This window comes from Orycteropus afer, unplaced genomic scaffold (assembly GCF_000298275.1).
Source record: "Orycteropus afer afer isolate SDZICR_OR568_19922 unplaced genomic scaffold, OryAfe1.0 scaffold00352, whole genome shotgun sequence".
In the NCBI taxonomy this organism is placed as follows: Eukaryota; Metazoa; Chordata; class Mammalia; order Tubulidentata; family Orycteropodidae; genus Orycteropus; species Orycteropus afer.
The window spans coordinates 3,212,968-3,228,418 of NW_006921939.1; the positions used below are offsets into that span (position 1 = coordinate 3,212,968).

Genomic DNA, 15,451 nt, shown 5'->3' on the forward strand with positions numbered 1-15,451 from the left:
ATCCAGAGAAAAGTCATCCTGAGCATAGCGAAATTTTTCAGGACCACAAGCAATAAACACATCATCATCACCAAAGAAATCATGGAGACAGGTTACCTATGGAGAAAGCAAAAATATTTATTGTGATTTGATGGTCTTGTGACAATGAACCTAACACAACAAACTTCACTTATATGCCATCATCTCCAGCCCCTAGGTATCTCCTTTTTCTCAAAGTATCTACTCCATTCAGTCTGCACCATGGCCCCTAAGTAAGGGATTATACACTGAGTGCTATTGTCTTTCAGTGTTGCATATTTAGTAGTCTTGTTTCCATTGCATGAAGATTAAGATTGAGATCATCTCCAAATGGGATGTCTTCCTCTGAAAAAAAAAAAAAAAAGCAGGGAAATGTCCCACACATATCACCTTTTCTTTGACCCTCAAAGACAGGGTGTTCCTGGCCTAACTCGGGCCAGAGGTCTAGGCTGAGGCCGATGAAAAAGACCTTTATGAAAAAGACCTTCTGTACCTTATGGTTGAGAAGACACTGTGGCTTAGCCAGAGGGAAGGTCTTATCTTCTGAATGAGTTTGGAAAAAAGATATCCATTCTTAACTGCTCCTTTTGGGCACACAAAAATTCAACTTGTGCTAAAAATGGGCAAAGAACCTGGTAGTGGCCCAGGATATCATTCCTTTCTGAAGAACTAGGAGGGAAAACTCTGCTGACCACTTCAAATTTCATTAAGAGCAATGGGCCCCAATAGGGTTGAGGCTCTGCTGTTAAAGCCTTGTTCCCAGGATCTTGTCTGCCCTCTAATGCCTTATGCATTGCTGCTGCTCCACAATACAAAGACAGTCTCCTCAAGCTCTTTTCTGGACAAAGAAACCAGGGTCCTTGGGAAAGTATGCTGTTCCCTTCAGCCTCCCCACTTCTTGGCTTTTGTAATTACATATGATAATTAGTCCAGCACATCACACAAACCCCAGGAGAAACTGTAGAGTCAAAACATGCTTATCCCAAACTTTAGCTTGAAAGTGTTCAAAGCCTCTAATTGTTCTAAGCTTCCCATTCAAGCTGCCAGCAATGACTTTCCAAAGGCAGAGTGCTCACAAACTAACAATAGCTTGCTGGGTGCAGAGAGCAACATGTTACATTTGAAAAAATATTTATATTAATAACATCATTCCTCACCCAGGGTCTATTCAATCCCTGTTCCCCCAACCAAGATGATTACAAGTCTTACACAAAGGGAAAGATGCTTAAAGAATATCCCCATTGTCTCAGCCTTCCAATCACCCAAGAGATTCCAAAAGAAGAGAGGAAGACTTGGAGGACAGACCTGTTGTTTCCATTAAGCCTCTTCCCAACACTGGGTCCTGACCTAGTCAAATAGACCAGCACTCTTCTTCAGCCCACTTGTCCTTCATCCATTTATTCTACAAACATGTAATGACAATCAGAGCTACACTAATTGAATGTTTTCTCTGTGACAGGTACTCTGCTAAATACTTCCAATCAACATCTCATTTCACTCTCACAGCAACCCTAGAAGAAGACCTTATTGTCATCCCTATTTTACAGATAAGAAAACTGAGGCTCAGAGACTCTAAGTAAATTATCCAGGTGGAAAGTGATGAAGCCAAACAAACTCAGATCTATTTGACTTCAAAGCCTGTGCTTTTAACCACCGAGCAATACAAAGCACTTATATATACTTCAGGCACTGGGCATACAAAGATGAATAAGATTAAGTCCATGAAAGCATGGAGCTCCTAGTCTGATAGGGTGAGACACATTGAAACAGAGCATTTCAATTTGGTTAGTGCTAGGATCCATGGGAGCTGATCATCACCACATCCAAGTGTCCCAGTCATTGGCTGGAGCTGTTAAGCATCCTGAATATTGTCCTACTAGAAGATCCAACAAGATGGATTGAAACCATGGCTGCGACAATTGGCTCAAGTATAGCAAGGATCATGGAGCTGGCACGGGATCAGGTGGCATTTCGTTCTGCTGTGCATGGGGTCACTATGAGTCAGAAACGATTCAACGGCACCTAACAACAACAGAAGATACAATGGCAGAGGTCACGTTGCTCTGAGCCCTACTGCAGACTCCCACCTACATCTTGGACCTTGACTCAATAAAATATGGAGCCACTGATTTTGATACATCCCTGATTATCCCTTGCCACTTCCTTGACCCTGAAGACCACATCCATACCCATTTGTTTGAGACTGCAACCTGACCCTGACTGGCTGCCTTTAGTTTAAGTCATGACTGAGGGAACACTCACCCTTGGGCGTCCCTCTGCTAGTGGTCTCTAGGATTTGACATACTTCCAAAACAACCTTGTTTCAAGACCTGCCTGTACTTTCATGTGTGTGTATTCACCTAGTCCTCCCTGTTAGATCACAGGTCTCCTGGATGTAAAGAGCAAGTTAATGTGTATCCCTCTCTCTGTATCTCTCTGTGGTTCCTGGTTGAGTGCTAATCACATACTGAGTATTCAGCTAGGGCTGTTTCTGCCTCAACTGCACACAAAGGAGATAGTAAGGAGGAACATCAGAGGCTTTCCAAGGGTATAAAAAGGCAGAAAATTAGGAAAGAGAAAGAAGAAATCATGGCCAACATCACCATTCAAGATCAGAGTTCAAAGGTTTTATAAGGTAACACAAATACACAAACTTAAGAATAGGAAAGAGGAATTGACTGTGAGTTGTTTTTTGCTCAACTATGCTAATTTATTTTAAAACTCAGATGAAATGGATGATTTTTAAGGAAAATCTAAATAATCAAATCAACTCAAAAAGAAATAGAAAACGTAAACAAACTAATAGCTATTAAAAAAATAGTAAAGACTTCAAACAGCAACGTTCTCCCACAAAAGGCACCAGAGCCTTCATTTTGGAGGTATTTGTGGTAATTGCCTCCCAAGAAGAGAAGCCAAAAGCTCAAAAGGAGCCATTGCTGTCCCATGCCATGATACCCTATTGCAGAATAACAAAGCCTTCGTAGATTGTTCTGACGGTTGCCACTGCAAAGACCTATCTATCTTCAATCTTAAGCCTCTCTACCCCTACCCAGGTTTGGGAGAAGCCTTTGGATAACCCCTCCTTTGGGGAGCTTCTAAGAAAGGCAGAGCTGCCTATGCTTCTGACAAACTCACAATGCTGTGGCTGGCTTCAGATGCATTCATTTTGCAACCCAGCTGTTCAGCATCAGGTTTCTTATATGATCTCACCCCACATTTTACTGGCTCCCAAATGCAGGCAAATTCACATTGTGCATATAGATACCCAGCTTTCCCAAATGTCTTGGTTATTGAGACATAGCAGGCTCCCTCTTTGTTACACGGTTGGGAAAAATAAAACAATCTCCATCTTAATTAAGTATGAGGAACCCAAGACACAGAGAAGGAGCTCTGGTAGTGCTGTGGGTAAAGCATTGGGCTGCTAACCAAAAGGTTGGTGGTTTGAACCCACCAGCCACTTCACAGGAGAGACATGGGAATCTGTTCCTATAAAGAATTACAGCCTTGGAAACCCTACAAGGCAGTTCTACTCTGTCCTGTAGGGTGGCTATGAATTGGAATCTACTCGGTGGCAGTGGGTTAAGATAGAGACTAAAAGTGACCCAAGCATACACAACTGGCTCATGGAGAATTGAAACTAGCACTCTGGCATCCTGCTTCAGTTCAGGACATTTAAAATCACTTGCCTATGAAAATTTTCCTTCCTGAATCCCTGGCTTCAAAGGCATGTGAATAGCCTAGACAGGAGAATCCCCATTTGTCCTAGTAAGTGCCTGATACATGATTAGCTGCATTGAAACATTTTACTGAACTGAAAAAAAAAAAAGAGTTATTTATGGAACATATCTTTTCTTTTCACTCCCCATTTACCATCCCCAACCCTAACCCAGTCTCCTCCCCTCCCTGCCCAGTAGCCCTCCCCTATGCCCCTCATAGTTATGCACTCTTGTGTGTCCTGCATTTCCTCCATGTGAATGTTGCCCTTCTGGTGCCCCGTGGTCCATTGCTCCAAGGGATGCATTTCCATAGAGTATGTGGGTGTGTCATCCTGGGTTGAGTGATCTGTGTGTACACCTTGTTTACTATTGGGCTGAGAGCCAGCCCCTGGGAGTGACTTTTATTCCAGGCCCAGAATAGTATTGGGGGTCTCACCAGACTATGGAACATATCTTTAATCTATGGACAAGAAAACTTCTATTCACTACTGTAACTGGCTACTGAGTAAGTGATGGAGAAAGGAAAGGAAAAGGAGGAGTATAGGAGGAAGGAAGAAAAACAAGAGGAAGAAGGAAAAGAAAAAGGACAAGAAGGAGATAAAGCAGGATGAGAAGAATAGAGTGGAAAAAAGAATTCTCAAAAAAACTCACACCTACTTACACTGCTTTTTAAATTTCCATGGAGGTAAATGAAACCCAAAGTGCACCTTAGCTTACATTGCATATGCACGATTTTGTAAATTAGGTTTTTTTGAGCTAAAATGTCCATCATTAGGTAGCAACTTAAGTGGTAAAATTATAGTCATCATGATACAACTTACAACATCCTCAGAGATCAAAGTCTTGCTGACATCAGCTTTAGCACATGCCACACTTGGTTATTTAAGTCAGAGAAGAGAACATGAAAGCATGACACCTCATCTTTGTAATTAATGAACTGCCAACACACAATCAATAAAATCAATTTGCATTTACATTAAACCATTGATTCAATGTTTTTCTTTTTTTTTTTTAACATCAGGTGTTGGGGAAAAGGAGGCCAGCTTGGAAGTGCATTAGTGTGAACAATAGATCATATGAATGGCCCAGTGGCTTAAATGTCAAAGTACCAATAGGGAAATGGAGACAACATACCACCGTGTGGGAGCAGTTTGAGTCTATTAGCTGCAAATGGAAACTTCACTCTGTAACTTGATTTTAACTTGATTACATTCTCCATCCACATAAAACGGATGCTGGCAGCTAGTTCTTGTATGTGCCTGCTGCTGGTAGAGTATACATTTCACTAACTAATTGTTCAGAAAGAAACATTATCTTGGGAAGCAAGGTCTTGCTTGTCTATCTATAAGACTCACTTTTCAAAATGCAAAATATGTTCTTTTTAAAAAAACTTTTATTATGATTTGGGTGAAAGTTTACAGAGCAAATGTGTTTTCCGTTCAACAGTTCATACATATTTTGTTTGGTGACATTGATTGCAATTCCCACAATGTGACGACAGCTCTCTCGCATTTCCTCCCTGTGGTTACCTTTTTCCTGTGTCCTTCCTTTCTATGAATTCTTGCATTCTGAGCTTTCTCCCTGTGCAAATACTGCCCTGCTGGTCACCCATGGTTGATTGTTCCAAGGAGTGAACCTCCCTGGTGTAGTTTTTCACTTCATAGGCCACAGGAGTGAATTCAATTCCAGGCCTGAAAGATGACTAGGGGCAGTAGTCTCAGGGGTTCACCAGTATCTATTAAACCAGTAAGCCTTTTTTTTTTTTTTATATATGATTTTGTGTTTTCTTCCACATGTGTCTCCACTCTATCCAGGATCTCTAATTTTGATCCCTTCTGAGTGGTTGGCCATGGTAGCCAGGCATCATCTAGTTCAGGTCTCAGAGTCATAGAGACTAAGGTTCCCATGGTCCACTAGTCCCTTGGATCAATCATTTCATGCATCTTTGATTTTCTTCACTCTTCTTTGCTCTTGATGAGGAGAGACCAATAGCTGCATTTTACATGGCTGCTCAAAAGCTTTTAGGACTACAGTCACTACTCACCAAAGTAGGATGTAGAACAATGTTTTTGTATAGTTTTTTTGTGTTAGGCCAGTGAAGCTTGTTGTCCCCCTTGGCCATGGTCCTAAGCCCACAGGCCCAGCCACTCACTCCCTCAAGGTGTTTGGTTGTGGCTAAGAAGTTATCATAACTCTACCCCATTTTCTCTATTATATATATGGATATTTTTATAACACATGTAAATATGTGTGTAGAAATATCATCTGCCAAACCTGTATATGGTCATGGGCAAAATATTTTCATTGAAATTTCAATCCCACTAATATTCATTCATTAACATCTACTATGGAAAAGGAACTCTGTGGGAGACACAGAAATGTATTTTTAAAAGGCCCTGTCTTCACAGAGTTGACAACGTAATAAGTAAGAACTACATAAATAATTGGAATACCAGGCAGACTGTTGTTAATATTATTACAGCGGCACAAAGAGCTAGGAGAACACAGAGGACAAAGAGAGTAACTCTAATAGTGAGAACTGGGGAAGGCGTCATAGAAATGACACAGAATCTGAGCCTTGAAGGATGGATGGGACACAGGTTGATGGAGACAGGAGTAAAGGCATTCCAGGCAGAAGTAACAGCATAAGCAAAGGAAGGGATACAGAAATATGCTTTTTACTTAAGATTCCTGTAATAAAGGGGAGCTCTGGTAGCATAGTGCCTAAGGCACTTGACTGCTAACCAGAAAGCTGGTGGGTCAATCCCACCAGCCACTCCTCAGAAGGAAGGTTGGGCAATCTACTTCCGTAGTGATACTGCCTCGGCAACCCAAGGAGGGGTCACTATGAGTTGGGTCCGACTCGACGGCACATAATAACAACAACAACCTGTAATAAAGAGCTGTATCTTGTCTACTCTAGTCACAGAGATTCTGATCCCCAAAGTTGTGCACAAGTGCCCAGACCCATCTGCCAGCCTTCTGCACAAATAAAAGATACTTTGCTTACTGGCAGATTTCAGGATGAAGAGGAGGGCAGAGGATGTCTATGGGAAAAGGAGTGGCCCCAACAGTGAAGAAGAGGGAGCCCTGTGGCAAGGAAGAAAACCCACACTGATTTCCCAGTATTGCCAAGAGTTTGCCCTGCCCATACAGAGTGTCTGGCAAACTTCACAAAATGAGTTAATGAAAGAGTCAGTAAACATTATGGATCAGGCTTTTTCTACAAGTTATTGCTACTCTCATTGTGGTACAATTCCTATCTGCCAGCCCTGGACAAGCTCCAGTCAGAGGTTGGTACATGGTGGCTTGGTGAGTTGCAGCAATGTTTCTGAGACCCCAGCTTTCTTATCAAACTCATCTTCCTAGGACTACCATGAAGTTTTACTTGTGGCTTTCTAACCCCCAATGTTTCTGCCTGGGCAAGCAGCTCCTGGTTCTGCAGTGCTTCTCTTTTGGCACAGACATCTCTGTTTATTCAATGCCTCAAACTTCCCTAAAATCTCTGCTGAAATAACAATGCCACCTGCTTTAGGATAATACTTTTACTGTTTTCAAAGCACTTCCACATTTACAGTATCCTATATTCTCTTCCAAACCTCAATTTTCCTCTCAATCAAATCTATTCTGTCTTCCATCCTCAGAACTCCACAAAGGTTTCTCTCATCGAGGTCAATAATGACTATCATGGTGTCATACCCAATGGTTATTTCTCTGGCCTCATTCTACTCAACTGTTCAGTAACATTTGACCTATTGTTGTTGTAGTTAGGTGCCATCGAGTTGGCTGCAACTCACAGTGACCCTATTGTACAACAAAATGAAACAGTGCCCAGTGGTGCACCAGCCTCACAATCCTTGCTGTATTTGAGCCCGTTGTAGCAGCCACTGCATCTACCCATCTTGTTGGGGGCCTTCCCCTTTTTTGCTGATCCTCTATTTTGTCAAGCATGATATCTTTCTCCAGGGAATGGTCCCTTCTGACTACATGACCAAAGTAGATGAGACGAAGTCTGGCCATTCTCTTTTCCAAGGAACATTCCAGTTGCACTTCGTCCAGGGCAGATTTGTTTGCTCTTCTGGTAGTCCATGGTACTTTCAGTATTCTTCTCCAACACCACAACTCAAAACATCAACTCTTCTTGGGTCTTCCTTTCATTGTCCAACTTTCACATGCATATGAGGCAATTGAAAATGCTATGGCTTGGGTTGGGCACACCTCAGTCTTCAAAGAGATATCTTTGCTCTTCAGCACTTTAAAGAGGTCTTTTTGCAACAGATTTGCCTGGTGCAATATGTCATTTGATGTCTTGACTGTGCTGGAAATCACAATTAAATCTTAGTTTTATGATTAAGGATATTGCAGTATAATAAGATTCTCTCTAGGCCACTAAAGATCACTGTCCTCTGCATCATATAGAAGACGGTATCATAAGAGACTAAGATTGACTTGTTCACTGAATTCCAGATCTATTTGTTTTCCTATTATTTGTCTAAAAACAGTACAGTGTCAACCCCATCCCACAGTAAAGACAACTTGTTTAAGTGCCTCAGTTGCCCTTAGGGTTTGATCATTTTTCCATCTTTCACGCATCAAAGCATCCTTTTCTTGAGGACAATGACCATATCTCTGATTTCCTTTGTCATGCTTCATGGGGCTTAGTTTAGGAAACACTGTGGCTGTTTGTGGAAGGAGGGATTGGTATTCTGTTCCCACTATCTTGCTTCCCTCTGGGAATTCCCAACTCCTCTATGGCCAGTGAACCCATTCCTTTTGCAAGTCATATTGAGGCTCACTGTCTGATTCTCCAGCACTACATCCAATTGCATCTCTCTCCATCCTTCCATGGTGAAGAGTGATTGATCAGAATAGCATGAGAAACTCCAGGAATAGATCATATCTCATCAATGGATTCTTCTACTGCTCTTCTTAGCCTCATAGCCAATGGTGAATCTCCTTCTCATTCCATTCTGGAATTTTCCCCCAATAAACGCAGTAAATTGAAATCTAGGCAGTCAGATCTCAGCTGGGAATTTGATACTCCAGGTCATTCTCAACCTTTAAAATAATTTATCACTCAATGATTAAAAGCCATGATGACCCCTTGTAGCTTTTGTTGTTTTATAGTTTCATAAGTGCTCTCACCTCCACCACCTCATCTGGATCATTAGTTCCATATTTTACAAATAAAACATGAAGGCTCATCAAAGTTATTAAGCGATTTGTACAAGGTTACATTGCAAGTTAGTGATAGAGCTGATACTAAAACTCAAGACAATATATATTTCACTCGGATCTACTTGGTAGTAATGTATCCAACAAAGACACATATTTCCTAGGAAGGAAATAAAGTAGAGGACTCTGGATGCCATGAAAATACTAATGGTCTGGGAAAGAGGAGCCCAGAGCAGAGATAGGAAGGAATAAGTTTTCCCATTTTACCAGGAGCTTGTTGTGATTTAATAACCTGAGCTAGGCAGTGCCAGCTCCCCTGGAAGGCTGGCAATCCCTCAATGCTCAAGGGTGTTTTTTCCTTAGCTTTTCTTTGCCATTTCCAAGAGTCTCTGTGTCAGCTCCTATTGGGGGCCTCTCAGGGATGAGAACAGCTGCAGAGGTGCTGGAGTTGAGTTGCTGAGTACATGCCCAGGACCAACACCTGCCCCTCCGCAGGGCCCTGGGGACAAGTTGGCTCAGAGAAACAGAGACGAGACAGAACTCCATTCATCTGAGAGAACTGATGTGGAAAAATCCTGCTTGATTCCTTGGCACCACTAAGCTCTAAGGTTGGCCATTGGCCACACACAACTTCAGTTTCTGTTTAGTAGGGTCAATTAAAATAAGAGAGTGTGCTTATAGGGCCCCTTGCAGTTATTGATTGCATTTCACAGTTATCTGCTGTCCACTGCACACAAAGCACAGAGGGGTATGACTATGGAATTCAGTAGTGGAAGGAAAGATACATTATATATATATATATAAAGGAGAATGAAGGTCTACCAAGATTCAAAGTAAACCCAGCCACTGACTCACTGTGGATAAGTTGCTTTTTCTCTGAACCTCAGTTTCCTCTGCTGGAAGAAGAACTCTTTGATCTACAGCATTGTGAGGTCTGTCTTTGGGTGTTGCCCACAAGCCCTTTTGAGAATTTGGTGGAAGTTATAGATCTTCTCCTTAGGAAAATATGTATGTGAGCATATATAGCTAATTTTCCATACAATTTAGGGGGCTTAAGGATCCCCCTGAAGCTCATCCATGGACCTCAAGTTAAGAACATCTAAACTAGTTGATTTTTGAGGTCTCTTCCAGCTCTGACAGTCTATGAAACATTCCAGGCTGGACACAGTTAATAAGCAGAGACACCAGGGCCAGAACACTGGCAGCTGTCGTGGAATCCCAGAGACTTAACTATACCCCCCTTCCCAGGCTTCCTGAGACTCCAGGCCAAGGGAAGCAAAAGGATATAAGCTCATTCTCTGCAAACTGAGTCCAAGGGAAGCAAAGGGGTGCAAACTGATTTACAGCAACCAGAGACTAGAGTGTGCATGAAACAGTTGCCTCCCAGGTTGCTGGAATTTAGCAAGGAGACTAACTTTGTGGGAGAGAAAAGACACGTGAATCATGCCTCTGAGTGTTCCTCATGACTGAATGGCGATAGGACAAAAAGCATGACTACCCAATTGGCAAGGAACATGCAGCTCCAGTGTAGATGTTCTGAGATGGTGAGTTAGGATCTAATTCTCAACATCACTGCACAGAATGCAGATGGCCATAAACCCCTCAATACTTACATAACACTTACATAATATACTTTACCACACCAAAAAATAAAAATCGGTTGAGAAGAGGAAAAGAAAGGAATTTGGTGGGTATATCAGTCAGGGTCCTGGTAGGAAACACATGACATAGAGTGGATTAATTGAGTAGAGTTTAATATAGGGGAGTTATTTTTAAATATGGGCAAGGTATATAGGAAAAACAAGAGATACTTCAGTATTCAACGATTAGTAACAGTGGGGATCATTACCATCCTTAGACCAGAAGGAAAGAGGGGAGGGAGCAGCTACCAGAACCCAGAGGGAGTGAGAGAGAGCATTGACAACCACATAGAAAGGGTTCCTTGAAGGGAGCTGTGACCTTTAGTCAAGGGTTGCTGGCAGCCTCCAGCAATCTCTTAGGCAAGGTGTCAAGCAATAAATGACCTACTTTCACTCTTCTCCTCTCTGCTGGTGCTTCCCATTGGCCAAACTCAATTGGAAGCCAAAAGACAACGTTATCTGTTCATACAGGTTGCTTCCCAGGGCACAGGGCAGAGTGGAACAGGGTAAAGAGTAGAAAATAGGTCTGCAAGGAAGAGCTGGAGAATAGGTCTGCCACTGCGGGCTGTAGCCTAGACTATGACATCTATCCATTGGAGACTGTGACATTTTGGCAAGAATAACTGAAGAAGCAGCAATTAAGCAATTGCTTAATTACATCATTTTGTATTTGTAAAAGCTTTTACACATTTCATGTTACTTTCACTCATTATTTCATCTGAAACATACAGTTATCATGTAAGCAAGCAGGTAGCTCTATTTTATAGATGAGAAAACTGAGGTGCAACCAAGGTTAGGTAACTTTCAAGACTGAATGTCTATAAAGAGAAGAATGAAGACTAGAACTTGAGTTTGGAGTCATGGTCCAAGGGCATTTCCACTACATCATATTGCTGAATCCCATTTTAGTCCACTAAATTGTTCTGGCAGGCCTTCAGAGAATCCCTTCGAACAGATAAGACAATTCATCAAAAGGGCAACAATGTGGAAAAAAGTACATAGAATTCTAACTCACATTTTAAGAAAGATTCAAGTATGCTGGATGGTGAAGGACAGGCTGAGTTGGAAGACAGATCAGTGAGTACAATATTCTTTGAAACTTCTTTTCAGGTCAGAGGTTCTTAGTCATAGTTCTTGCCAAACTGGCCTAGTCAAGGTTCCCAGTCCTCTCTCCCTCTTGTCCCTCCCTGGTCTCTGGGAGTCTCACCTCATCAGCTTTCAATAATTTCAATATTTATCCTTCCAATATAAAATATAGTTAAATGAAAGGAAGGAAGAGAAAATGAATAAATGACAAACTCAAGGTAAATATTAAGAAAACAGAAACTTACCATATTTTTGTAATTCAATTGTAAAAAGTAAAAGGATTTTCAAACCCCTACCAATTTACATGTAGACCATCTATTAGGTGTTTAAGAATAAACACTATGAGCAGATCCATCCCTGTGTTTGCAATTAAATAGGATTTGAAGAAAACTCTGGGGGTTCAATGCACTTAGGAACTACAATAGTGTCTAATGGAAGAGATGAGCCAGGCACTATATATGAAAGGACATTTGGAAAGGATGAGATTGCAGGTATCTATACCTGCTCTTCATTTTGGTCATCATCCTTAGACTCCCAGCTCTAAAAATGATTTAGAAGCCAGTGAATCCTAGAAGGCTCAAGACCAATCAATTGCTCACAATCCAGAGTTGCTACAGCAGTGGTTCTCAACCAAGGGCCATTTTGCCTCTCGTGTTCACCAGGAGCTCTGGTGGCATAGCATTTGACTAAGGCATTTGACTGCTAACCAGACCAGCCACTCCTCGGAAGGAAGACTGGGCAATCTACTTCCATAGAGATAGTGCAACTCGACAGCAGCAAGGTTTGAGGTTCACCAGGGGACATCTGGCAATGTCTGGAGACATTTTTGGTTGTCACAACTTGGAGGGGGGTTGCTACTGGTATCTAGTAGATAGAGGTCAGGGATGCCGCTAAACAGCCTCCTATGCACAGGATAGTCATCCACACAAAGAATGATCCTGCCTAAAATGTCAGTAGTGCCAAGGTTGAAAAATCCTGCTCTAGGGCATTTGGTGACGTCAAGATATTACCTTAGCTATGGTCACCACAGTTTCCACTAAAAGAGAAAGAAAAGTTGTCATCGAGTCAATTCCAACTTATGTCAACACCATGTGTGTGAGAGTAAAACTGCTCTTTAGAGTTTTTAGTACTGATTTTTCAGAAGTAGATTGTCAGCCTTTCTTCTGAGGCCTCTCTAGGTGGACTCAAACTGCCAATTTTTCAGTTAACAGCCAAGCACTTAACTGCACCACCCATGGATTCTACACTCTTTATTACCTACTTCTAAAAATGGTACCCACCTAAGCATCCCAGGTTGACCACTCGCTAGAGTAAGCCACATCTTACCAGACTTCTGGGCTAAGATAGAATTTATGTCATTTTCCAAGGTTATTATTATTATTATTGTTATTATTGTCCACTGCTACTTAGTTTTTGACCTGTGGCCTTGCTTTAACCCTGATAGAAACTTATTTCCTGGTTCCTAACTGCTTGTCTAGTTAATGACTCACAGCCTGCCTAGATCTCTGGCTTTAGCAAAGCTCTTGGCTCTTCTAATCCTGGCATCCTTCCCAGGCTCTGAGGTCCAGTTTCACCCATGGTCTCAGTATAACACTGCCTTACTCATTCCATTCTGAAATATTGAGTAGGGTCTAGGTTGGTAATTACACTAGACCTGCTGCCTCTTCAGTTTGTGTGAGAAATTTGCCAGCCCCAGGAAGGAAACATCTCAATAAAATATCAGCTAGTACAGAAGATCCTCCTGCCATGGTTGTCAAGAAAGATGCAAGAGAGAGAGGAGTTGCATTCTGGGATAGCACACTTCAGAAGACTTCCATGTCAGTGTCAGCTGGCTTAAGCAGAGACAGAAAGATGGCCTACAAAATGGTGTTTCAGAGTCAGTTAAGAACTCACTTCATATTTGAAGAATTTAAAAAAAAAGCTGAGAATAAATTGCAACTCCACAGTTGAGATAATGTCTGGTTTATCCATTTCTCAGATGTCTCCCTCATATGCCTGGAAAAGAGTGTAAATACAGAATTTGAATGAAGGACAAAGAGTATGAGGATTATAACTGTTAAAGCAGTAGGTTCAACTGTTATTTTCCTAACAGAACTCCATTATTGTTTTTTGAGATGCAGGGTGGTATTGTGGAAAGGGGACAGCTCCTTCTCCTGGTTTCATCACACATTACTGTGTAATCATGGACAAGGCACTTAAACATTATGTGCTTCAGATTCCTCATCAGAAAAATGGAATGAACACTACTTTGAATACCTCATAGTGCTTTTTTTCTTTTTTAAGAGAAAAAGATCAAGTGAATATATGAAGGTGCCTTGAAAAGTATTAGTGATATATGAGTGGAAATTATTTATATTACTTTGGAAAAAAAAGTGTGACCTGAGGGGAACTGGAGATGGATAAGGTGAGACCAAGGAAAAGCTGAGAAAGTGAATCGGGCTTTGGCAAAAACAAAGAGAGAGAAGAGGAAGAGAAAGAGGAGGAGAAAGAAGGAAGGAAGGAAAAATGAAAAGGAAAACCTTATTTGGGTTATCTTCATCCTTTTTCATAGTAACCCAGGACTAGAAGGGTAAACCAGTCTTTCTCTGCCCCTACAGAGTAAGCGCTCAACTACTCTCTGAAATGTTGGCTGTTTCAAGCCACGGCAGAGTTGTCTTGGAAGAAGACCTGGTGATCTGTTTCCAGAAGGTCACAACCTGGAAAACCCCATGGAATGGTTATTCTGCACACTTTGGGTTGCTGTCAGAATCGACTCATTGGCAACTGACAACAACAACAACGGAGCCCTATGATCAGAATTAGTAATATCTACCTCAGAAGGAAGGTTGGGCAATCTACTTCTGTAGTGATACTGCCTCAGAAACCCAAGGAGGGGTCGCTATGAGTCGGGGCCGACTCGACGGCACATAACAACAACAACAACATCTTCTATGGCAAGGAGATCTGTTGGTGCAGTGGTTAAGCATTTAACTTCAGTACTTCGAACCCACCAGCCACTCCAAGGGAGAAAGATAAGGCCGTCTGCTTCTGTAAAGATTTACAGCTTTAGAAACCCTATAGGGTCGCTCTGAGTTGGAATCAACGGCAGTGAGTTTGGTTGTAATTTTTATCTTCTATGGCATCCCTGGGTGGTGCAAGCAGATTGCAATTGGCTGCTGACCTAAAGGTTGATGATTCTGAAAGAAAGGTCTAACAAACTGCTTCTGTAAAGATGACAGCCAAGAAAACCCTGTGGAGCAGTTTATTCTGTGACACACGAAGTCACCAGGAGTTGAGGCTGACTCAACAGCAATTGTTCTTGCTTTTGAATCTTCTTCTATAAAATTGCTATATATAAAAAAAAGACTCCTCAAAGACACTTGGTAATATACAACAGAATTGATTTTTAGTAAAAAGATTCTTCTGCATTTGTTCATTTATTCAACAACATTCACTGAGTCTTTATGATAATTCAGCCAATATGCTGTCAGAGGTACAGGAAATAATAAGACACAACACCTGTCCTCAAGAGCTTTTAGTCTGGTGGAAATTTCTCAGCTGAATCCCTTCTGTTATAGTTGAATTCTCTTCTTGCACCTGACCTACATTTAATGGTCCAAAAAAATTGACTTTTGGACCTTGTTTATGTAATCATCTAACCACTTGGCCATTCCAAGTGTTGACTCATACCAATTGCTTTTTGAGCCTGTTAAAATTGTGGACTTCCCCAATTAAATGTGTGTCCCTTAGGAATGGGGGAAAAGTCCATGTGTCTATCTACTGGCAAAGAAGAGCAACTTTCAGGCTGCTGGGAAAGGACGAATTGGCTGCAAATTT

The 15,451-nt window shown here is 41.6% G+C and overlaps 1 protein-coding gene across 1 annotated transcript in view; it reads right to left on the reverse strand.

The window, feature by feature from the left end:
* Positions 1-15,451, reverse strand: part of DCX (doublecortin) — a 167,530-nt gene that overhangs the window by 66,787 nt on the left and 85,292 nt on the right. The window contains exon 4 of the mRNA XM_042782505.1: positions 2-96. Within this exon, the coding sequence (XP_042638439.1) occupies positions 2-96 (95 nt within the window). The remainder of the gene's footprint in view (position 1; positions 97-15,451) is intronic.